Source organism: Caenorhabditis remanei, chromosome III (genome assembly GCF_010183535.1).
Source record: "Caenorhabditis remanei strain PX506 chromosome III, whole genome shotgun sequence".
Classification (NCBI taxonomy): Eukaryota; Metazoa; Nematoda; class Chromadorea; order Rhabditida; family Rhabditidae; genus Caenorhabditis; species Caenorhabditis remanei.
The window spans coordinates 5,320,313-5,344,911 of NC_071330.1; the positions used below are offsets into that span (position 1 = coordinate 5,320,313).

At 39.2% G+C, this 24,599-nt stretch overlaps 4 protein-coding genes across 4 annotated transcripts; 2 read left to right on the top strand and 2 right to left on the bottom strand.

Moving 5' to 3' along the window:
* Positions 1-15,233: 15,233 nt before the first annotated feature.
* Positions 15,234-15,446, bottom strand: GCK72_009202 (uncharacterized protein; the record flags this gene model as incomplete). The annotated part of the gene is made up of 1 exon (XM_053727259.1): positions 15,234-15,446. One exon carries the CDS (start codon positions 15,444-15,446, stop codon positions 15,234-15,236), a length of 213 nt encoding a protein of 70 aa, XP_053586836.1.
* Positions 15,447-16,894: 1,448 nt separating this feature from the next.
* GCK72_009203 (uncharacterized protein) lies at positions 16,895-20,279 on the top strand (the record flags this gene model as incomplete). The annotated part of the gene is made up of 5 exons (XM_053727260.1): positions 16,895-16,975; positions 17,675-17,791; positions 18,051-18,196; positions 18,858-18,934; positions 19,951-20,279. 5 exons carry the CDS (start codon positions 16,895-16,897, stop codon positions 20,277-20,279), a joined length of 750 nt encoding a protein of 249 aa, XP_053586837.1.
* GCK72_009204 (uncharacterized protein) lies at positions 19,742-20,075 on the bottom strand (the record flags this gene model as incomplete). The annotated part of the gene is made up of 2 exons (XM_053727261.1): positions 19,742-19,888; positions 19,989-20,075. 2 exons carry the CDS (start codon positions 20,073-20,075, stop codon positions 19,742-19,744), a joined length of 234 nt encoding a protein of 77 aa, XP_053586838.1.
* A 2,835-nt stretch (positions 20,280-23,114) lies between the features above and the next one.
* GCK72_009205 (uncharacterized protein) lies at positions 23,115-23,493 on the top strand (the record flags this gene model as incomplete). Its single annotated transcript, XM_053727262.1, has 2 exons — positions 23,115-23,275; positions 23,319-23,493. 2 exons carry the CDS (start codon positions 23,115-23,117, stop codon positions 23,491-23,493), a joined length of 336 nt encoding a protein of 111 aa, XP_053586839.1.
* Between the last annotated feature and the right edge of the window lie 1,106 nt (positions 23,494-24,599).

Below are 24,599 nucleotides of genomic sequence, written 5' to 3' on the forward strand. Positions count from 1 at the left end.
TACATTAAAAATTGGCTCGAAACAGTCTGACCCAGTTTCAGTCATATTGAACAATTTCAGTTCAGACTAACCAGATTATAGTCATTTTCAGACAAAACTAGTTTGGAGAAAACTGGTTCAGCTCAAGCTTAAAAGCCTTTTATCGCTGAAAATCTTTACTCAAAAATATCCTTTTAAATGAACATTCTGAATCTCCTTAAGCCTCTCCTCGACTTCTAGAATAATCCAGAATAAATCCGAACCAAAAGTCAGTGGCAAAGAGATTATACCTCGGGGGGAAATGTCACTATACATTCCGCGCGCAAAAAAAGCAGCGGGAAGATGGAAAAGACAACTGATATCCTCCGTTTTTCTTCTCATTTTATTTCGTCTCGATTTGATTTGATGTGCGACGAGAAAAGGGGAATAGAAAAGGACGGAGGAGATGAGGGGTTATGTGAAGGCCGGATACACTTATGCAAATGTATTTCTCTTCTTCTTCTTTTTCTTCTTTTATGGGAAGAACGGAAGCATAATGATGATATGTGGGTTACTGTTGTGGGCGGAGTCTCTTTCAATTTCACCGCACACACTTTCAGAGATACACGAAAACTTCTGATTTCAACGACGATTCTACTCATTGAATGACCGTCAAATGAGAGGAGAGCTCTCGTGATGGCGGGGAGTCTCGTGATTTTATGGAAATTTGTAGTTATGGGGAGAGAGAAGGCAACAAAAAAAAATATGAAAAACGAGATCTATTCACAAGGAATTGTGAGTGATCAAGTGATCAGAAGATGTGTCTAATTTCAGCAATTTCTTTGTTTCAAATCTTGAGATTTGGCTGAAAACGAAAATTTTTTGACTCAATTTCAAGCTTATTGTTGACTTTGAACTCAGAAAGATGGATGATATGTTGAAATCTCGATTTCAGACTGAAATTAGACCATCCAGAGTCGAATTTCAGGCTATTTTCAGCCCCCAATTAGGATTTTTGATCCTTTTAACATCGAGAACACGTTCTGACGTTACTTTTCGTGCTAATAGAAGCCCCAAAAGTCTGACGTCCAATCAGAAGCCACGTCTTCTTCTGATTCAGAAGACGCGTCGGACAGCAAAGAAGAAACGAAATCGATTATATTCATGAAAGGCAGAGCTGAGCCGCTGATAAACAGAACGATTATATCAGAGAGCAAGAAGGAAGGGAAATCTTGCGACGGACGGGCGGCGCAAACATCATTTCCATGGAAACGTGTCGCCCGTCAAGAGGACGAAAAAGAGAGAGAGATAAGAGGTTTCCGAGAATCTATTTCTCGGAAACGAGGGCAGGTGAAGTGCATCGCCATAGCAACTTGTACTCAAAAAATGCTCAAAATTTGAGATTTTTTTCGAAAAGTCTTATGGATGAAGCATGTGATTCTTGAATTCCGATGACGTGGAATCACCACCTACGTTTTTTCAACATCACGAAGAGAAATGACGGATCTTTTGACAGCTGATAGTCTGACAAATGGGATTACATTCGGATTTAGGAGGAGAAAAAAGAACAAAAAGAGAATCTCTTTTTGACTTCAAAACTTTTAAATCCAGATGACGTGGAGGAGGAGAAGCAGAAAAAAAGGAAGATCAAAAAGCATGGAATTTAATACTCGATGACTACACAGGGAGGCCATCAGAGAGAGAGAGAAAAAGAAGGATTCAGATTCTGGAGGGGAAGACCAAAACTCGGAATTTTGCAGGATTTAGACTTGATGTCTTGTCTCGGCAGAATCTCAGAGGAGGAACTCGAATTTTGCAAAGTTGAAACCGAATTCATTTCAGACCGGAACTTGTACTCTTTGAAAGAGTCTTTTTCTTAAATTACAGAGTCTGGTTCGAAGGAATTCCAAGAAAAAAGGAGATTTTCAGAGCTTTAGGCTGGAATTATGATGGAAACTTTCAAAACTTGAAAGTCAAGATCGAAAAATCATGATAATTGCCTCTAACATTCTCACAGTTTGATAAGACTCAAAACTGAATTTTCAGCAGATTGGAATAAGTAGACTTCCAGAGAAAACATATCTCAAAAAGAGCAAATCTCGGTTAATTCGGCTCAAATCGGGATAGATTTGGAAGGCCGGAAACGATGGATTTGCAAGATCTTGGTCAAATGCGTCGTAACTTGACCGGAAACGACGTTAAAAACGCCTACAGATTCCTTTCTAGAAACGGATGGATTTTCAGATTGAAAATAGGTCAAGAAAGAACCTTCCGGAACCATTTGAGCTCGATTTCGAGGTCAGAACCGAATTTCTTCGGAACACGTCCTCAGAATCTTAACTTGGGCTCAAATGCACCCCCTCACTCCGATTCTAATGACAAACATTGCACCGGACAAAGTTTGTTTCAAATTGAAAAAGAAGAGGGGCGGATGGAAGAAAAAAAACCCAATTCCGGTAATTTCTCTCCTTAATCGTTTCGACCTTCAAAAAAGTGGACTCTTTTTTGCACGACGAAAAAATGCTCTTTGAGCAAAGCCTTGGGGCTAGAAAAATCGAGCGACGAAGAAGTACACACTTGAAAATCGAGAAGACGGGGACGAAGGAAGAAGAAAAAGGACATAGAATATATTGAGAGTAAGCAAGCAAGCAAAAAAAACGGGCGGAGCAAAGGATGAAGAAAACGGAGACGTCCCTTCCTTTCAGGACACTCACTGACTAGAAGAGACGAGAAGAGGCGAAGAGTGAATATAATTTTTCACGCCTTTTTGGCCACATTCTCATAGACAATGGGGCGAGTTTCAAGAAAAAGGACGACGTCGAGCGGAAAGTTAAAGGGCACTCAAATCGGGAGTGTAGACGGATGGAAGTGGGGAGGAAAAGAGCTAAATGTAGAACCTTTTTGTTTCTATTTTTAATGCAGGTCTTATTCTGCAGCTCTGTAAATGTCGTGGTGGGTTGAGGGACCACTTGAAATGACATTTGACCTTCTAGCTCTGATCTGATCAAATCTAGGTTAGAGCTCAAAGTTTATGGAAATTGGGGGAAATTGAGTGAGGAATTTCAGAATCTTCCAGAAGTTTAATTTCAGAAAAATTCAGCACAATCAGTTGGAAAAATCGAATTAGAGCAATTTGATGCTCCAAATGAGAAAAAATCCTCCGAAATGTAAAGAAAACATGGAATTTCAGTTCAAAAGTACCCAAAAGGTCACTTTTTATAAAGAAAATGTCATTTTCTCAGTTCAGACAGAAATTTGAGAATTCGAAATTTCAAAATTTCGAAAACCAAGAGTTCTAGCTTCTCCGATGCGACAAATTTGACTTTTTCAGCCAAAAATGTGATCAATAAAAGCGGTTTCTTTTATCAGAGTTTCGTCCATTTTTTCTCAGCTATCACACACTTTTTACAGGAAAATGTAAATATTGATAGTGAGAAAATGGACAAATACTGATTTTAATGGTTTCTCATTTCGTCAGAAAACGAAAAAAAAAATTTATGGGAAATTCAAAAAAATCGAAAATCCATCGAAACAGACACACAGACAGACATATATCGAATTTCTTCTCCGAATGATCGGAAATCACATTTTGTGAAAAAATGTGGCTCCGCGAGTCGCCGGAGACGCCGCCTGTTGTCGTTTCTCTTTCATTTTTCTTCGTGTTAACCAATCAGATAAATGATTTCTTCTTTTTGTCTCCTGGATGTTTAAGGAGAGAGAAAGGAGCAGAGAGCAAGAGGAAATGTCAGAGTTTTGACATACACGTGTAGTTTGGATATCATAGAGATTTTTGAAAATGTTTCAGGTAGGTCAGAGCTTTAACTTTGAATTTCAGAATAGGGCGAAATTCTGAACAAATTTCAGAGCCATATACGGAATTCAAGTGTCACCACCTCATTATGCTACTTTTCAGAAAAAAAAGCGGAAAAGATTGAACTTTTCAAGTCGAATTTTTCGGAACCTTCCAGAACTCAAAGCATTTCAAGATCTCGGCCCAGAACGCATATTGTCAGAAAATTCTTCAGAATCTTCTAAAATGCGAATTTCAGCTCAATTTTAATACCAGAAGCAGAGTTTCTTAAAGATCCAGATCAAGTACAAAAACTCTAGCCATTTTAGCCATTTTCAGCTTTGGAACCTTCCAAAATGATCGAGACCAATCGAGAATGACTCAAACTTTCGCAAAACCAATTTCCATAACTCGTCCAAAACACCTCAAATAATACAACCAAACTGAGGAAAAGAAGACGACGACAAAAAAAACGGAATAGCCAATTACAGTCGTGTCAAATATCGCGTGACAACAACGCCACAACAGAAGAAAAAACACAGATGAAGATGGCGGAAAACGACACGGAAAGAATATGAGAAATGAGAAGTGTCCGAGAAGAAGAAACACTTGAAAACCATGAAAAGGTCGGTGTGTTTTTCGAAAAAGGAATGTCTGGAACATCATCAGAAACATCAAAAACCACTTCTCAGTGAGAAAATGTTTAAAAAATTATCGAGAGCCGACATTCCGAAGCATCAAAAATTTTTTAGACTTAACTACGAGTTATAAGCAGTACGACTTGGTATGGGAATGTTTGCAAATCAAAAATCAGGAAAATGTCTTTCAAAGCGGCAACTTCCGAAGAGAGAATTCGCTATCTTCATTGATCCATTCAAAAACACACACAGATGCATTTTCTGAATGGGAAATTCACACCAAAAGTGAGAAAAAACGGCTACAAAAGGGAGCAAAAGGAAGAAAAAGGGAACATGTGACTGGAGAAAAGAAGAGGAAAAATGAATTTGGTGTTTTGTCTAACACTGAAAACAACCGTCAGACAGACAGAAGACTAAGAATCGAGTGAGCTCTAAATGGGATAGGGAAATCCCCCGGGAGTTGGGTAATGCAACTTTTGAGTTTCAGCGTAGAAAATTAGGCTGAAAATAATGAAAATGGAAAAATTTCAGAGAGAAGAAGCCTGAAAACGAAGACCAAAATCGCTTGAATTTTGACCTCGAAAACCTCCAGAAGTCATCAGACTTGACCTAACTTCTCCATTTCAATAAAAATCAAGATAACACCGCGAAACAACGCTAGAAGACATTTTGACTCCAAAATTAGAAAAATTGGGTAATCCCCCGGTGAAACGGAGTTAAGCAATGTGACTTTTGAGTTTTACCGGAGAAAATTAGGCTGAAAATGACAGAATTTAAGAGAAAAGAAGACTAAAATTGTTTGAATTTCGATCTGAAACTCATCTAAAAATCTCCAGAAGTCATCAGACTTGATCTAGTCACAGTTATTCTAACAAGAGCTAGATACCATCGGGAAACGGCGCTTTAGACATATTATCACGAGACGCTTCTCACAACCGCGCTCTACCGAATCCGAGGAAAATAGTGTGCAAAATTGAGAGACTCAGAGAAAAAGAAACATTTTTCAACGGAATTTCGGTGGAGCGCAGTTGTAAGAACTGTGCCGAGCAAAGAGCGCGTTAGAAAAGAGCCGATTCTCGTGAAATGATATCTGAGCAGTCATAGAACACTCTTGAAAAAAGCTCGTATTAACCTATTTTCAGCATTTTCAGCCAAGTTAGTCATCTCAATAATCACTTTTTTCTTTCAATGAGCCAAGAATAACTCATTACTCACTTTTTCTTTTTCGTTTTTTTGTAGGCGTCAACATCTTCAAACATAACAAAAAATAAGTGTATATCACTTTATAGCAGTGTGTGTCTTCGAAAGATTTTCGAAAGATTTTCCGTAAGATTTTTCGGAAAAATTTTCGAAGAATCTTCGAAAATTCTTCGAAAAATTTCTTTCGAAAAATTTTCGAAAAACCCTTCGAAAAATCTTTCGAAAAATTTTTCGAAAAATTTTTCGAAGAATTTTCGAAAGAAATTTTTCGAAGATTTTTCGAAGATTTTTCGAAAAATTTTCGAAGAATTTTCGAAAAATTGAGGGGTGTTCGGAAATTTTGGGAAAAATCTGGAAACAGGGATTTCGGTTATGGATGAACAGTTTTCAGTTCCGGAGCACATTTGTATTATCGGACACGTTTTGCACCAATAAAATTTTAATTAGAGTCATTTTTAGTGAATAAACAAGTCAACTGGCAAGGAACTTATGCGAGGGCGGACACAAATGTGCTCCGGAACTCTAAAATGCCCATCGATGAGCGAAATTCTTGTTTCCAGATGTTTTCCGAAATTTTCAGAATCTTCTAGAAACTTCCAGAAATTTCCAAACATTTTTCGAAAATTCTTCGAAGATTTTTCGAAAATTCTTCGAAGATTTTTCGAAAAATTCTTCGAAAAATTTTCGAAAAATCTCGAAAAATTTCGAAAAATTTTCGAAAAATCTTCGAAAGATCCAAAAATTTTTCGAAGAGTTTTCGAAAAATCTTCGAAAATTTTTTCGAAAAATCTTTCGATTCCAACGTTTTTCGAAAAAAAAAATTTCGAAAGCACACACTGCTTTATAGTTTGCACAAAAAGATATAATCTGATATCTCTTAAGAATTAGAGATTAGAGATTACGAGAAGTTTCTCAAAAAGTTTTTTTGCAGGTGTTAAGACTACAAAAACTACAAAATCATGAGAGACTTCTTATGAATTTCTTTTAAGAATTCATTTCAAGAGCTCAAAGTTCATAATTTGAACTTATCAAGAATGTGGGAATCTTTTTTCATTTTCCATGAGAAAATGAGATGAATCATTTCGAAAACGAATAAAAGTTCAACATCTAATCTCTCATTAAAAGTGGAGAAGATTGTTATCAATTTTTCGATTTCTGTTCTGTTCAGCGTATAGTTGCGACACCGGAAGTGAGAAAGAGAGAGAGAGAGAGACATAGAGGGGAATGATGAATAGATAGATTAGATCTGAATTATGTTCAAAAATCAGATAAAGACTTCGGATTCTGATAATAATATCCAGAGTTTTCAAGGAATACGTATAAAATAGGGAAAAGTCGTAGGGCGAACTGAAATTGGAAAGGTCCTGTATCAAGGGATTCTGACAATTCCAAGCATAATCGAGTACAAAAATTGACGAATTAGACTAAAATTGAGAACTTTTAGGACAATTTTAAGGAAAACTTTTTAGACGGATTCAGAATCTTCTAGATCTTCAGAAGGGTGAAAGCTAGAAATCGAGTAAAAACACCCATAATTACGGATCCGATTTTCGAAAAATCCTTGGATTCAAAAGTTGGAATCAAAATTCGAAAATTCTAGATTCTCACGTCTTTTGAATCTCCAATTGAGTCTAAGTCTGCAAGTTGGCTAATTTCAGCACTTAGACTTCAGAATCTGATTTCCCAGTTTCCAGTCTCCAGTCTCCTTAGAAAACACTCGAAACACGGAAAAGAAGAACGTCTTGAAGACTATAAATTCAACTCAAAACATAAACAACTTCTCTGAAAGTGAGTGAGAGCCAACTAAGGATACAAACATAAATGAATTAAGTGTGTGTATGTTTGTATGTGTGCCATTGCCTCTGATGATGATGGCGGTGGATAGATGATGATGATGCATCGAATAGGAATAAGAGGCGAAAAGAAGAGAAGGGGAATGAAGGCAAAAAAGTGTGTTGAGGGGAGAGAAAGAGGTCGGCAAATGATAGGCAAAAATTTGTGTCTCTTTTTTTGCCCTCTCGTCGGCTATGTCTCTTCTCTTCTTCATTGCGGTAAGAGTGAACGAGACGCAGACAATTCATCACAATCTAGATAGATTGTGGAGACGCAGACATTCAGAAAAGAGAGATGGAGAAAAAAGAGTTATGGAGAAACGATTGGCCCCCTGTTGATGCTGCTGCCACGGGGCACACACTCACCATCTCTCTTTACTGCTGCTTGACGCCGGGCGGAGAAGAAGATGGAGAGAATGAAAAAAAGTGAAGAAAAAGAGACTTTGTTTGAGTGAGAGAGAGAGAGCACCATCAGGAATCAATTATTAACTTCCAAGGGACGAGAAAGAGAGAGTGACAGTATGACTCATTGCTTATGAGGTTGTTGGCGACAGAGAGAGTTACAGTATGACAGTGGTTTCAGTCTTCAGGGAAGACGAGAATCTGAAGATCAACCTTTCTTGGTCCTTCTTTGGCCTCTCTAGAAGTGGAAAAACGGCGAAGTTCAGAATTCGAGCAATTTTCAGCTCAAATCCACACGTTTACACTTCTAGAATATGAGAAAGATTCAGAAACGAGAAGTTTAGAATCTCGGTGGAAGGACTTCAGGAAATTCTGTCCTCGATGCTCCAGAATCTGAGACTTCCAAAACACGAGATATTCAAAAAAAAATAGTCCGAAACCAAATTTTCAGGAATTCCAGGTTGATCTACCCAACCTTGGACTACAGTTAAGGTCAAATTCTGAGCCATCAGCTTCCTTCCAGCCAGAAATTTGAAACCGCGCCTACTTCAGGGACGTCTTCAGGAATATGCTATTTTAAGATGCAAAAAAGCAGCTTCCGACCGAAGAGCGTAACTTTGATAAGAAATTCAATCCCATAACATATTCCATTTCTGGAACAAAAATGAGACACGCCTTGTCTAGAAGCCTCTTTTCTCCTCTAGATGATCATCTAATCTAGAATTCAGAAGACAAGAATAACGTCTTACTAATTCTTCGGTTTCTTGCAAAAGATTCATAAACGTCAGAATCTGTCTTACTGGAAGCAAAAATTAATAATTGCCGAGTTCAAAATAACTACGGTAATTCAATTTTTGCAAAATGAATTATAGACTACCGAGCAGGCTACAAAGAGCGTTTTGATTCGAGTGGAGTTTATCGAATCGAGAAAAAAACGAGGAAGTGTGGAACTAGAATCGTCCCATGGGACAGATTCGACCCAATCCAATATTTCAAGTCACGGATAGACAAAGAAGACGTCATTTGAGAAAAAATCTGGGCGGCACTATAATCGAGATGGCATCACGGTATCAATCTGATTGCGGTACCGTAATCATAGATACTTCAAAGTTGAAAATGGGCGGTACCATGGTGGATTTTGGCTATTGGGATACAACGATTCAATATGGTACCGTAACCAGATCGATTATGTACCATGATCTACCGTAACCCAGCCAAGGTGCCATACTCGTTCAAAACCATGACTAAACCGTCTAGACCAAATCAGGCCACTCTCTGACAAAACTTTCAAAAAGCGACCATCATTTCCGTCTATTTCCTCTCTCATGGTGAGCAAAAAAGTGAAACATGAACAAACAGTAGCCAGCCGCCATCAAAACGGTTGGTTTAGTTAGGATTTCAGTGCACCATAAGCATCAGACTCCTTTCCTCCTCACTGTGGGCAAACAATGCGTGTGTTCTATTGCAGAGGGGGCAAATAGGGGACATTTTGGAGAGAAGATGAAAAAAGAACTGAAGTGTCTAAATGTAGACGTTGCTTCTTTGGAGAAGAAGAAGGGAAAGAAACTCATTTCAAAGTTCATTTTTTTCCTTCTTTTCTATCCGAAAACTTCTCTCGCTCTTTCTTCTTTTTTCGGAGTGAAATGAGGCAAGCATTCTGAATTCGCTTGGATGAGCACCACAAAACGGGGCGAGTTAATGAAGTTCAGGACTCTTTCTCTCTTTTTTTGCAGACAAGAAGATGGAAAATGAATAAAAGTGAGGAAGAGAGAGCATGTGACATAATTAGATGTCAATTCTAGAACTTCTGATGGATAATAGCTTCAGGGCAGGATATATGATGAACTGGAGACGATCAATTCAAGGGGATTCTGCCAATGTTTCTTTAGCAAACGAATTGTACTGTTGATTCCATTCTGGGGCTAAATTTGAGGAGATTCAGAATCTCCACGTATTCAACTATCCAGGCAGATAAATGGGTTCGCAGGAACTGATTGAGGCTGACTGAAAACGTCCATTTCCATCAGCTAGAACTACCTGGATTCTTTCAGGCCGGACTTTCAAGGTCAAATTAGGCAATTTCAGGTTGTGCCACCTGATAGAACTAGAAGATTAGATTAAGTCGGCCTATTAGCGGCCCACGCCTTCTTACAACTGCGCCCCACCGCAAACGAGAGAGTATCGGCGAGAGACGCAGATTTTTTTCTGGCGCGGAACAGATTTTCACCATTTTTGATCTATTTTCACAAGTTTATATTAAAAATTTGCCAATTTCCGAAAGAATATTATGCGAAAATAGATAAAAAATGGTGAAAATCTGTTCCGCGCCAGAAAAAAATCTGCGTCTCTCGCCGATACTCTCTCGTTTGCGGTGGGGCGCAGTTGTAACGAATTTGCTCTGCTAATATTGTTAGACTTATTTAGACCAATGCGAATCAAATACTCGTACCAGATAAGGTGTATCTGGTTGCCAGGATCAAACTAAACATTCCATACGGAATGATAACCTGCTCAGGTCGATTAAGGCTCGTCTGGTTGCAAGCCTAATTAGGAGCCTCAATCTTCTCGGGCTCAAACCGAATTCTCCTTAAGATTCCGGCACCCTTCAACCCGTGGGATCATTAAAACCACTTCAACACTCTAGAATTCTCGCATCATCATAATTGTTTTTCTTTGACCATTTTGCAAAAATTGCAAAAACTGCAAAGTCACAAAAACCGCTACACCATAGCTAAGCGGTGTATATGTTTTTCTAAACTTTCGCCATCACAAATCTTCCAAATAAAAAAAGAAAAAAGAGAGCGAAAGAATTTCTGATGAGAAGGAGATTTTCAAGAGCTTCAAGTCACACAAATGAATTATTCAAGTATGAGAAAAAAAGAAGAAATTGGTGTGATTTCATTTTTTTATTTCTTTCTCATCGATGTCATCAGATCGGGGACTGAAATGAAGGACTTTAAAACTTCGAAACGGAGAAACTGAAAAATCAAACAGATGCGTTTTCTGAATGGAAAATTCACACCAAAAGTGAGAAAAACGACTACAAAAGGGAGCAAAAAGAAGAAAAAAGGGAACGACTCTAGACATGTGACTGAAGAAAAGAAGAGGAAAAATGAATTTGGTGTTTTGTCTAACACTGAAAACAACCGTCTGACAGACAGAAGACTAAGAATCGAGTGAGCTCTAAATGGGAAAGGGAAATCCCCCGGAGAGTTGGGAAATGCAACTTTTGAGTTTTAGAGGAGAAAATTAAGTTGAAAATGGGAGAATTTCAGAGAAAAAGACTGAAAACGGCAAAACCAAAGATCGATAGATGTTGCCTCGAAATTTCTAGAATTTTGATTCCATTAAAAAATCGAGATTTCGAGTGAGATCTGAATAGACAGAAATCACCAGTGAGAAACAGAGTTGGCCAATGAAACTTTTGTGTTCCAGGGAGGCATATTTTCAGTGAAAATTGGACTGAAAACGCCGGAAACTCAGTGAAGAGCTATTTTTTGCATAGTGATCGAGCTTACGGAACAGGCGTTTCAGATCGTTTTTACTAGAAAACGGATACTTATGATTTTTCTCACAAAGTATCTTGCGAAAACGTCGGAACTCGCAGAAGTTTCATGAAGGAATGCATTTCGACAAGCGAGGGACGTTTTACATGACCCGAATAAACACCGTCTTAGCAGAAAATTTCAGAATTTTCAGACGTTCGAAAGTTTCTGTAGCTTCCTGAGTGACTTGCTAGCTTTGCCTTTTGAAAATGACAAAACTCATATCCAAACCGAAAAAAGTCATGTCGATGTACTGTCAGAAATTTCAAGGGAGGAGCTTATTATCAGCGATGACCTCTATGATTTTGAATTTCAGACTGCTCTTTTAGACCTTTTTTTTTCTTTTTTAAGAACCTCAAGAGCATCATCTTTTCTCCTCCTCTTCACTCATTTCCTTTTCTAGATTCTCATATTTCGAGAAGGGAATGTGTAATCCAACGCTTTTCTTCTGCTTATTTCAACGTCTTCTATTTCTTCTTTTCTTCTATTGACAAATAAACCAAACGGATGATGGCTTTTTTCAATTTCAGCGTTTTTTAACGATCAAAAAGACACAATGTAGCATCTTTGCCATGATAATAAAAAATAGCAGTGAAGGGAGGGGAAGGAACGAGGGCGGCGACGGAGAGCGAAGAATGAATTCGCAACAAAACACACACACACATTCAAATTGGAAATTGAAACAGATGTGTCTCTGAGAATCGGAGGAGGGAGATGACAGAGAAGATGATGAAATGTGTGGATTCTGGGAACCCAGATTTGCGATTTTGTAAAAAATTGGGTTCAGAAGGGAGGTTTGGCTAGAAAAAGCGGGTTAGACCCGAAGATTCAGGAATCGCGCTCTGCTTGACTACCGTATGTTCCGTATCTAAGGGGAGCCGACTGAGTCGCTACGCAGTGAATTATGACAGAAATCAGTAGTTATCAGTTCCAGACTTAATCCCCAGATAGCCGACGAGACAGCACAATATCTACCATATGCCCTCTATCGCACTACGGTATTTCCTGATAGAGTCTTGAAACCTGGAAACAGAGATTCCAAGCAATGTTAACACAATAACTCAGAAACTCAAAAATCTCTTCTAAAAATCGGAGTCAATTTCTCCGAAAAAGTACTCCAAAACGTGTGTTGTTCCGGGTGCCACACACACACCAAAACCGACAGAAGACAAATATGTGTGAATCGGATTATATTCGTATTTACTCAATTGGCAGGAGGAGGTATGAAAAAAGAAAGGGGGAGTGAGTAGGTAGATCAACAACACATTTATGTATAATGATATGTTTTTGAGAGGTTTAATTTATGGGTTGCGTGTCTCTGCGATAGGAGAGAAATCTCGAATCGGAGAAATATGAATGTCTGGGGAGCACAGGAAATTCAGAAATCAGAAAACCAGGGAATCTGGAAACATGGAATTCCGGAATTACGGAATTCTGAAAATCTGGGTACCAGGTGATCTTAACTCTGAAATTTTTGATATCTACGGGATTCAGGTATTCTGAGATTTGAAAATCTTCTAGTCTAAGAAACTGAGAATTCGAAAAATCTACATGCGGAATCTTAGATATCGTGAATTCAGCGACTAACAATTGTATAGTCTGGTAGTCGTAACTACAGTAACCCAGATTATCTGGGATCGTGGTAGCTTAGAAACACCGAATTTCATTTAACAACAGAACTCGAAAACGACTCGAGTTCATATTCTAAAATGCTGAAATTTCGGATTTTCAGAACACTTTATACTCCGGTTTTCACAGAAATTTCTAGAAAACGCCGCTTAATATCCGGAATCCAATAAAGTCTACATTAGAAAATCCCAAAAATATTTGGGTCACTCTAGTGGAAAACACAAAGTGAAGGAGAAACATCCGGTAAAACGAAAGTCTATGTTTGAACATGAGGAATAACATTCAATCTTTTCGTTTCTTTTTTCATCTAATTTTCTTTTCTCGAATAGTAGACTTCAAAATATCAACTTTTTGCTTTGAAATGCGGTACGGTATGTCAAACTGATGGTGACCAAGGAGAGGCAATTCAATTAATTTAACGAGTAGACAGTATCATCTGATTGTGAATTCCCGAAGAAGGAGGAAAATGCTAATTAAATTCTGTACGACTTTTTGAAGGACAGACATTTTGTGATCGACGAGAACTTCTGGTCGAAAAGAACGGGGATTCTTGATTTTTGTTTACGAATTTCTCGATAACAAGTAAACTTTAGTGTGCGCCATATCTTAGCCAGTTATATAGACCTACCGACTGCTGAGAAGCTGGTGAATCCAGCGAAGTGGATCCTTCACAGTGAGAAGGTTACTGTAGGTTAGACAGATTACCTGAATTTAGATCTTATCCACCAAAAAACGGGGACCATCTCATCTCATAATTAGATCTGGCTGAAATTAAGCGTTTATAGCTCATCATCTAGGAGGTCTAATTTTACGTCATACGTTATGACTGTAAGATTCTCACGTCGTAAATCAGAGTTTTTCAGAGAAAAGTGTGAGATAAGCCGTATGTCACTTTCAGGTCCTTTGATCTTGACAAACTAGAAATTCAGGAAGTAAGACGGCCATTACCTTTTAGATCTAGCCTTTGGGCAGAGTCATCTGCTTTTAAATGTCAAGATCTTGCTAGCCAAATTACTGTAGCTATAGCCTGGAAACCCAAGCTTAGAAATCAACGTTCTACTGCTTGCATTATGAGATGTCAATGTCCGTCAGTTAAGTCAGACTGTATTAGCACGTCAGTTGTAAGAACTGTGCAGAGCTAATAGACTTGTTGAGCTTCTTACTTAAGAACTTGTGTGTACTCGAATTTCAGACAGAATTAAGACCCCAGTAGAACGTCAATCAAATCTCAAACTTGACTTTTTCAGCTTAAAACAGGAATGTAACTGTCAAAACTGCATTAACCCACCCGCTTACAGTCTACCTTTGTGCACGTCAGTCTGTCCACCAACACAATTAAAACTTCCCGATTCCATCAAAAAGTCATTCCATTTCCCCACTAATTTTCAAAAGTACTTTCCATCTCCTCATGACGGTAGAGAGTAGTAGCCTTTCACTCTCCTCCTCCATCGCCACAATTTCTCGAGTTAATAGGCTCATAAAAGTACAACTCCCGAGTTGCTTTTGTACTCCTGTCACTTTTTCACCGATAATGGAAGGGGGAGGAGGGACAATTTGACAAAATCAGCCGCTTAATTTTTGTGTGTTCTATTGTGACGTCAGTGGGGGGTGTCGAGTGATGATTTGATATGATATGAGGGGTTTGGGTTTTGATTTGGTTATTTGGTTGCAAAATTTTCAGTCAATTTTCTAGTTCTGTCGCTTTGTTGGTTTGCATTTTTGGATTTTCGCCTTCTAAAATCGGTTTTTAAAATCGAAAGCGCGCCAAAGGTGCGCCAGACCTCCAAATTTATACAGTGAGTTCTTGTGGTCAGAAACGCGCTCAAGGTGCGCCACACGGTTAAATTCTCAATAACTACAACTCTATCTCTACATATAGATGTCCAGATGCCCGCATTTTTAGAGCAAAAAGCGTCAAAGACACGCCAGAAACTCAAACTTCGAGAATTTCAAGCTTACAGCGCTAAATCGCGCTAAAGGTACGCCAGACAGTCGATTGTTCACCAGAGACTACTATAACTGCATCTAGTCATCCTGATGTAAAAAGCGTCAAAGGCACGCCATGCGCCGCCAACTGGAAAATTATCAGACTAAAGCCAAAAACGCGCCTGCAGGTGCGCCAGATATGCAATTTTCTTATCTTTCTTGGTATCCAACTCTATTCTCTGCGATTTTTGTCGTTTTTTCCACAAAAACCACTTTTTTAACCATTTTCAACCTGCCCCATAAATATTTTTGTTTATTTTTCTCTCTCTTTGTAGTTTTTAATTACCTTCCGATGAGGCTTATAGTTTGCCACTCCGTATCTCTGTCCCATCATCTGTTGACTAGTCGTATTCGTCGACCGATACGTCAGTCCTCCTGGTGCCGATTGTTGTTGTATCGCTTGTTGGTGACCGTTGCTTCCGGTCGAGTAGTGGTGATGTTGGTAGGCGGGGCGAGTGGGCATCATGGTGATGCTGGAAATTATAGGAGGTTTTTGAGGGAGGGAGGATTACTGAATTTGAACAAAAAAGAGCGGGAATGGGATGAGTATTTGAATTTCAAAAAAATCTCTAGTATTTCGTGGGCTAGAAAATCTCTGGCGCGCAGTTTATTGATGAACCGTGCCGCAGTTTTCTCATGACTTGGAAAACTGTTGGTAGCTTCCATTCTGAGTTCCCTCTACTTTAACGAAGCTACGGCTGAGGGACTAGATTTTATAGTGCTTGGTTTTCTAGGCCACAAAAAACTTTGCTGATAAACTAACTAGAGAATGGTCAGGACTGACTTTGGAGTTCAGCAACGAGACCTAGCAGAATCGATAGACAATTGAATTCTGATGGGAAATCAGTTTTCAAAAATTGCTGAGTGGCGTCCAGAATTCAGTTATTCTGGTCTGAAAATCCAAATTTAATACAAATGATTCACTCGATTTTCCACCAAAATTTAGCTGTGTTTTGCCAATTGGGTGGAAAATGGAGTAAATCTCATGTATGGATTTTTAGACCAGAATATGAATTCTGAAGGTCACTCAGCAACTTTTGAAAACTGATTTCCCATCAGAATTCAATTGTCTATCGATTCAGTTAGGTATCGTTACTGAACTCCGAATTCAAGTCTTACTTTCTTTACGATAGACTCAACTAATGCATCCATAATCATATGGTTAGACCACGCCCATTTTCGCAACAGTGCGGCATGGTTTACTGACAAACCGTGCCCCTTTTCCGAGAACTCCAAAACGATGGAAACCCAACTAACCTAGTGCAACGGAAAACAAGTGTACAGCAACTTTCCCACAAACTAAAGAGAAACTGCCGAATACAACTCTCCATCAAACTATTTGTGAATGACTGCATACGACTCTTTTTCCTCTTCTCATCATCTAATTAGCCTCATCAAAAATACGAATAATTGCCACAAATCTTATTCTATTTCCTTCCTGTTGAAGCCTTTTTCTTTGTGTTTTCGCCCATTTTGAGAGGTTTCCTTCAACTGGAATGTCAGAGAGTGAGCAAAAATCAAATATATGGCTTATTGAATTGGTCTTGCCGTTCTACCGCACAGTTGTTAAACAAACTGTGCGGCGAAATTGCAAAAGGCACAGTAATACTGTAGTTTTCGGGTTTCGGGATCAAAATTTCCAGATTTTCAGCTCTTTTCCAACCTACTTTCCCAACCATTGATAGCACTATCACCTCTTTCTCCTCTATGTCTCATTCTCTTCTTTCTGTCTGACCGCCTCCCACCCACAACAGACAACCCAAAATGTGTAATATTTGCACGTTCCAAAAACAGTGAAGCATCGAGGGGAGGAGAGTGATGCGTCATTCCTATTCTTCTCTCGTCGCCCTTATTTTTTGACAAAATTTTACTTTTTAGCAGCTTCTCGACTTCAGGTTGCTCGAAAGTGCAGAGATGACTGCTCAAGGCTATTATTCGGATACAGTAGCCCAAGGAGGACCAGATGTGGAAGAGGAATTACTGGATTTCGATAGGGTGAGTCTCGGTAAAGTCTAGAAAAGGGGCTAGAAATTGATCTGACAACTATACTGCTGACAGAAAAGCAGAGACATGGTAATATACTAGTCAGAATTTTAAGCTATTTTAACTAGAAAAATATAAACTTCGTCTTACTTGGGAAGGTCATGGAGTCAGTTTGGAGCCATGGGATATGACCTATATCATTGAAAAACCGAGAAAGTGCTGATTCCAAATATATATTCCGTTTTTGCCCTCGAGCTCGGGCATTCGAGAAAAACAATGTTAAAGTTCAAAAAAGCCAAACTATTACATTTTTGACACTCGAAAAATTGTTTGATTTTTTATTGCAATTTTCGCGTGTCAGAAAGGTATAATTTTTCTGAACTTTAACCTTGTTTCTCTCAAATACCAGGCCTCGAGGGCAAAAATTGAATATATATTTAGAATCAGCCTTTTCTCAGCTTTCCAATGATATAGGATACGGCCCGTAACTCCAAACTGACTCCATGACCTTCCCTAGTCTACTGTAAGACATTGTTACGTGAGACAAACTTCTGCGGAAAAAACTCTCTGACCAAGGAAATAAGAAAAAAAAATGGACTGAACTACTTTCAACGATGTCATTTAGTATTTGTGGCCACCATCATGAGATTAAAATCCGAAATGCCATATGCAAAGAATCCGCTAAAATCCCAAATCTCATTCATTTTCCAGGCGATGCGAGACTTCCAGCAAATGTTCCCGAACGTAAGCCCCGCCCACATCGAGTATGTTCTACGAAAATACGACGGAGACGTGTCGGCGACGATCAATGAACTGCTCTACGATAACGTTGGTCTTTTTTATTATTATTGCTTTTTTGGCACGCTGGGAGAGGAGTGAAAATACATAAAAATATTTACATAGTGGATGGAGACTAGGAATTGATACTATGGTGTTTTGGAGGTCTAAAAGGACTGAGAATCTAGAAAATTAGTTTATTTATGGCTACTTAGCAGCGTAGTGAATGTACTGTTCGTGACATTTTGGAGCTGAAAAGCACTGAAAGTTTGAAAAAAAAAAATTTTCAAAACCTTCTGAAATGTTCCAGACACCCTCTACTCCAACGTCTTCTAGTTATTTCCCACGTGGCGAAGATGTTCTGACACGATTACGTCGACGAAGACATGAGATAAATGAGAGGTTGAACGAAAATCAGAGGTTTTTGGATAGAGTGACGGATGTGGAGACGGCGAGGTGAGAATGCCCATTTTTAGATTAATTTGGGAGAAGAATTGGAGAAAATTGGCTTGAAAACTGCTGAATATTTTGGGAAAGTGTTGAAACAACACCTTTTTTAAATGAAAATTTCTTCTATTCTAGGTTTTTGGAGCAGTTTTTGCTGATTAATATGGGAAAATCGGGCCTTTCCAACATGAAAATTTAAATTTTTCGGTTTGAAATAAGTTTTCTCAAAAAAGAGCCTTCAACTCTAAAATCGAGAAAAAAAATTAAATTTCTTAAATAAAGGTTATTTTATCAAGAGAAAAGTGAGGAAAACTCGATCACCGCAGTTTTTTTTCCAAATTTTTTGTACGAAATTATTTTTAACTAAAAAATTAAATTTTCAACGAAATGTAAAAATTTGCATTTAGGAAACATGTCGAAAGAAGGAATTCCCACAGAAACATCGAAAAGTTGTATCTATTATACGTTTTAGGAGGAGTTTTTGCTGATTAATATTGAAAAATCTGATTTTTTCAACATGAAAAGCGAGAAAAAATTAAAATCTCATTTTTCAAGCTATTATCGAGAGAAAAGTGCGAAACCTCGATGCTTGAAGTTTTTCCCACTTTTTTTGCGAAAAATGAAAAATTATTTTCCGAAAAAAATTTCAACAAAATGCAAAAATTTACAGAACATACGAAGACCAACAACTGGCTCTTTTGCTCGAACACCGCGAAGTGAACACCCTTATTAGTGAAGAGAAAGCGAGTGAGTTCTCCTCTTTTTTAAGACGGAAAACAAACAAAAAATTTCAGAAAAATCACATGATTCGGTGTCAACACGACCACCGCAACTGGCACGGCGACAAGTGAAAATACCGAAAAATTCCAGAAAAACTGATAATTTTTCGCGAAAAAGCAATGAAAAATCGACGGAAAAAAAAAAATCTAAAATTGTGGAGAGAAGACGATCAGAAGAGGAGCGTGTACCTGATGGACCATTAATTGGAATGGAGAAAAAATCGGAAAATTTTACGACGAAATTGAAGGAAACTTTGAAAAAAGGCAAGTTTATGGACAATTTTTATGATTTTTTGCTCATTTTTCGCGGTTTTTAGTGGAAAAATTGAAGAAAACCACTAAAAAAAAATGGAAAAAAATAAAATAAAAAATAATTTTTTCAAAAGTCCGCAATCTGCCGTGATGGTGTTTGCACAACTTCTCTGCTACCGTAACCCAGAAATAAATTTCAGCGACAACTTCATCTGGTTCGCGGATTTCCAGACTGTTTTCAGCACCATGATGACAAAAAAGTGATTAAAACTATAAAATTATGAGTATTTAATTTGTAATACACTGATTTTTATCAATAAATGTTTCGTTTTCACAATTTTTCAGAGGTAGGCAAAGTGTGGGTCTTGCAGCGCGGAACGTGTCGATTTACGGCGGCTTTGTACTTTTCAAAATGTGTTTTTCAGACTTGCAAAATTCCGGGTCGGCCGGCCAGTTCGAATCTTTGAGCTTTTTCACAATTTTTTTGGAAACATTTATTGTCAAAACAAAAAGATGCAAATGACTAGTTGATGGCTCCTGCAGTCAGCTTGAAGTAGATGGGCTCTGCATACTCGAGGATCCCTTCGAAGCACTTTTCCAGTTCCAAAAACCCTCGCTGATAGGTTGTGGTGGCATCTCGTTTTTTCGTTTGAATCGCGATGAGGCTGGTCTGAAAAACTCTCTATTCATATCATGGAAAGTGAATATTTTATGAACTTACCACTACTCCAGTTAACTCTTTCTCCAAAGTTCAGATAGTGGAGGCTCACTGCATCCATCGCTGCATACCACACCTGGTCGTCACGCAGACGTGGTGCGTTCCAATCACTCATTGTCTCCGTTTTCAACAATTCCATGCCCGTTATGAACCTGACGTGATCCTTCAGGGACGGCGTGTTCTGTGGTTGGATGTTTTCTTTGTCACACTCATTACCGAGAAGAGATTCCCCTTTCCGAACGTCAACACCTTTCGTCCGAGATTATTGGTTAATCGCGACGATTTTCATCTCACGACGAATGGATTGCATTTGCTCGTAGGACATGTGGTTTACTCGGAATAGATAGACCATCCGGGAATCCACATCGAATACGGTTATCAGAGCCAGCTTCGATCCATTGAAATTATGCTACCCTACTACTGGGAATCTAGTATTCAAAAAGAATCAGGGAGAAGGGGGCGACCAGCCATACAGTAGGCAGTCTTGAAGACATAATGAGATGGGAGATTGTCTCTGTCTTACGTCGAGTGAAAACATATCTGCGTACTCTGCGTATTGCCTCCTGGGAAGAGCGCGCACCACTTTTTGAGGTTATAGGCCTTGGAGTTTTCCCAGAACCCAAGACACCCTGTCTATGACCCTAAAAAGTAGTGCGCGCTCCTCTGATTGACCCAGAACAATAAAAATGTAAAGACGAGAACCTTCCAGATGTACACCCTATAATAAATAATTATAATATATGGTTGTTCTGATTTACAACCGCCACTGTGATGGCGGCATTCCTTGCTTTGAGAAAATTCAAAATCAAGATCTGATGATAAACGCCAGGACGTCCTGGGTCATGGGAAAACTCCAAGGCCTATGACCCTAAAAAGTGGTGCGCGCTCTTCCCAGAAGCCAATACGCAGAGTACGCAGATATGTTTTCACTCGACGTAAGCCAGAGACAATCTCCCATCTCATTCCTCCTCTCTGACTGCCTACTGTATGGCTGGTCGTCCCCTTCTCCCTGATTCTTTGAGAATTATTGTTTCCTCCGCCCTTCCGTATTCCTGTCTATAAAAAAGGTAAGCCATGACCCGCTTTTTAGGTTTAACATAAAACATTTGTAGTTTTTGAACAGTTACGTCTTTAAAAGTGTTTAGAGACAAGTCACCTGGCCTCATCCCCTAAAAATAAGTTCTGTTTCAGAGAGACTCGGAATTAATGTATATTAATGGTTAATTGGCCCCCGCGACGTCTATGTTCCCGCCCCAATGGTCCCTAATTCGACCATTCCGATCAGCCGCGAAAAGTAAGAGATAATGACCGTTTTGTTTGCGGATTAGGAGGGTCCCAAATCGCCCGTGGTGGTCTGTGGGAGAAATGGGTCGCTAGTCAACAAAAAACGAGATGAGCCATCGTTTCCCAAGTAGTTTGTAGCTAATCTAGCTGATCTTTTACTTTCTTTTCTCTTACTAAACTCTGTTTTTCTAGATATGCAGCTCGTAAATATGCTTGAAGCCGCGGTGCCTAATTGGTGCCACAGCAACTTGGAGCGCCTCAATGAGGTGCTCCGGGCCCTCGGCCTCCGCAACGTCTATGCCCCCGCCCCGATGGTCAACGTTCGAGTGATCCGATAATTTAGGTCAGCCGTGAGAAGTAAGTGAATCGTACAGTTGTCTCAAGACAATAAAAATCTTCCCAAACACTGTTTGGTCGTTTTATCCTAAAATAGTTGCACAAGTACCACTTCAAGGGATAATGACCACTTTGTTTTCCTGCTGTGGTCTGTGAGAAAGATGGGTCGCAACAAGAGCTCAACTGACAGTAGGATCCACCCTATAAAATGAAATGAAGTGGAAAAACGAGATGAGACAATCGTTTCCCAAGTCTTTAGTCTTTTCTAGGTTTCGGTAATCGTGACCTTTCTTTTTTAGTTTCTTTTTCTTGCAGTCTTCTTTTACTCACTATTTTTTTCTAGACATGCAGCTCACTATTGCGCTCAATCTCATCCCACCAATGTGGCGTGATGGGGATTTGAGATAAATTAACGAGGCTCTCCGAAATCTAGGCCCTCGCACCATCGAGGTGCCCGCCAGAGGAGGGGGTGTGCACACTCACAGAGGCATCCTCTAGGTGGGGCCACAAAAGTGAGTTAACATTTTTTAGTCGTAGCTAATTGTTGTCTTTCAGTGCTTTCATGCATTTTGGGCCAAGGGGCCGCCGCACAACTGTGGCGGCGCACTTTTTCCAGGTACACAGAACCTGGCTTCGCCACCCTGAAGACCGCATGGTCTTCTTGGTGGGGAATCCGGGTTCCATGTACCCTGTAGAGTGCGTGAGCATCTTCCCATAGATGCTCACCCTCTCCGCACCCACCACTCCACCACCATCATCACATCAATCATGGGAAATGGAGACAACGGTCTGGTCATCAATCTCTGCACAATTTGTCGCGCCTTATTCAACGTCGTATCAAATTCTTCCAACACGAACTCGCATGCATCAAACGTCGTCAAATCCAATAGTTTTCTTCCTAGAAGTCTGTTACCCCGCGAGTAATTATTGCATTATTGCTTTTATTACTTTTATTGTTTCAAGAAATCTGTTACTCCTCTCTAAGAAGTCTGGCTTCTTTCTGTTTTCTTACAGTTTCAATACTTTTATTTTCTAAGATTTTCCCCATTTTTTTGTTACTCCTCCTCATTATATATTATTAACTTCTTTTTGCTTTAATTTATTGTAAAATAAAAGGTTTAATTACCCAAGTTTGAGTTTATGAGATTGGTCTTGAGGATTTCAGTGAGAGCGAGCATCGCCATCAAAGGATACCTTCGTCACAGGCGGGATAGAGTTAGGATCAAAGTGTGAGAAAGGATTGAGGATCAAACGGCGGTAAAGGATTGGGATCAAATGGTGTGTAAACTTACGATACACAAGATGTTATGTAAGAGGCCTTTACAAACAAAAAGGTGGTGCGGTAGGCTCCGCCTCCCAAGAACACATCCGAGACCATGGGTATAAATGGAGATCAAAACCGAGATAAGACATCGTTGCCAATATTCAACCGCTCTCCGTTAGTTGAGCGACTCAATAAAAGAGACGATTTTTTTCCAACTCCTTTGTCTATTTACGAACATACTCTTTACTTTTTTCAAATTATTTCTTTCTTTCTTTCTTTCTTTTTTTATAGAAAATGTGGACATCCCTCTACGACCTTTTGGATGAGACTCCAAATTGGAGAAATCTCCCCATAAGGGAGATAAACGCTGTGATGGCCAGGTGGGGGCCATTGAAAGTGCGCACCACCACCAACAATAGGAAATATAAAGGAGTTTTGAAACTATGGGAGATGACGTGAGTTGTGTTTTTTTTTAATGTCAATTTGTGTTTTATTTAGGGCTGAGTCGATTTTCGGGAGAGGTCGAACAATTCAAGACGACCTCGAAGAAAAAGGATTCTTGGTCGTCTACCCATACGATCGAATCGTTTTCGTCCAAGGAATGGGACAAGACATTTCTTCGCGGTCCACAGGACCTGGCTTCGCCGTCCTGAAGACCGCATGGTCTTCTTGATTGGGGAACCCGGGTTCCATGTACCCCGTTGAGTGCGTGAGCATCTTCCCATAGATGCTCACCCCCCATCACACCACACCACACCATCACCAACATCATCACATCAATCTAAACCGCCATCAACACATTAACAGAAGTAAGTTGATAGAAAAAAGATAGAGATAAAAGTAGTTTTTTCAGACTCATTCAAATCACAATTTGATTCGGCTTCGACTTCAGACTTCTCCTCCTCTACCCAAACAAATGGATACAATACATCAGTTTTCCACTGCTCATTCCTTTTTCTTTCTTTCTTTTGTTTTTTCGATGACATCCTCCAGATGGGGCCACAAAAGTCATGCATTTTGGGCCAAGGGGCCGCCGCACAACTGTGGCGGCGCACTTTTTCGCGGTGCACAGGATCTGGCTTCTCCACCCAGAAGACCGAATGGTCCACCAAAGATGACTTCACCCCTTCTACCATCCGCCAACGATTTATAACTTCCACATTTTATATATTTTAATTTTAATAAATTTTTGAGTGGTACAAATTGTGTTCGTGTTAGTTGTTTTTATCCAGGTACTGTCGAAATACACTTTCTAGACATTCGGTGTTTACCTAAGTTCCCGCGCTTAAATTAAGCCACGCCCTCTTTCCGTTATCTCGCCTATGATATTGGTCGAACTCCCCGATCTTTTCAGACAACGGAAAGAGGGCGTGGCTTAATTTAAGCGCGGGAACTTAGGTAAACACCGAATGTCTAGAAAGTTTGTTTTGACCATACATTGCAGGAAAAAAATTGAATCGGAAAGTATGAAAATGGAATTGTTGCAATTTTTGAAAATTTTTGAATTTTTTTCAAATTTTAATATTTCATCCGAGATCGAAGCCCCTCTCTTCCTCATGTCGCCGAAATTTTTTGTTTTCATTTTTGCCAATAAAAGAAGTAAATAAAATGATTTTATCATCATCACATTCCATACATATCACATAAAAAATGCAAATTTTAAATAACAAAACAAAACAGAAAAAGAGGAAGATTTTCAAAATAAAAGTAACCCGGATTCGTTGATTGTTTCCATAAAAAGTGATCAGTATTGTTCAAATTGAAGAGTAAAAAAGAAGA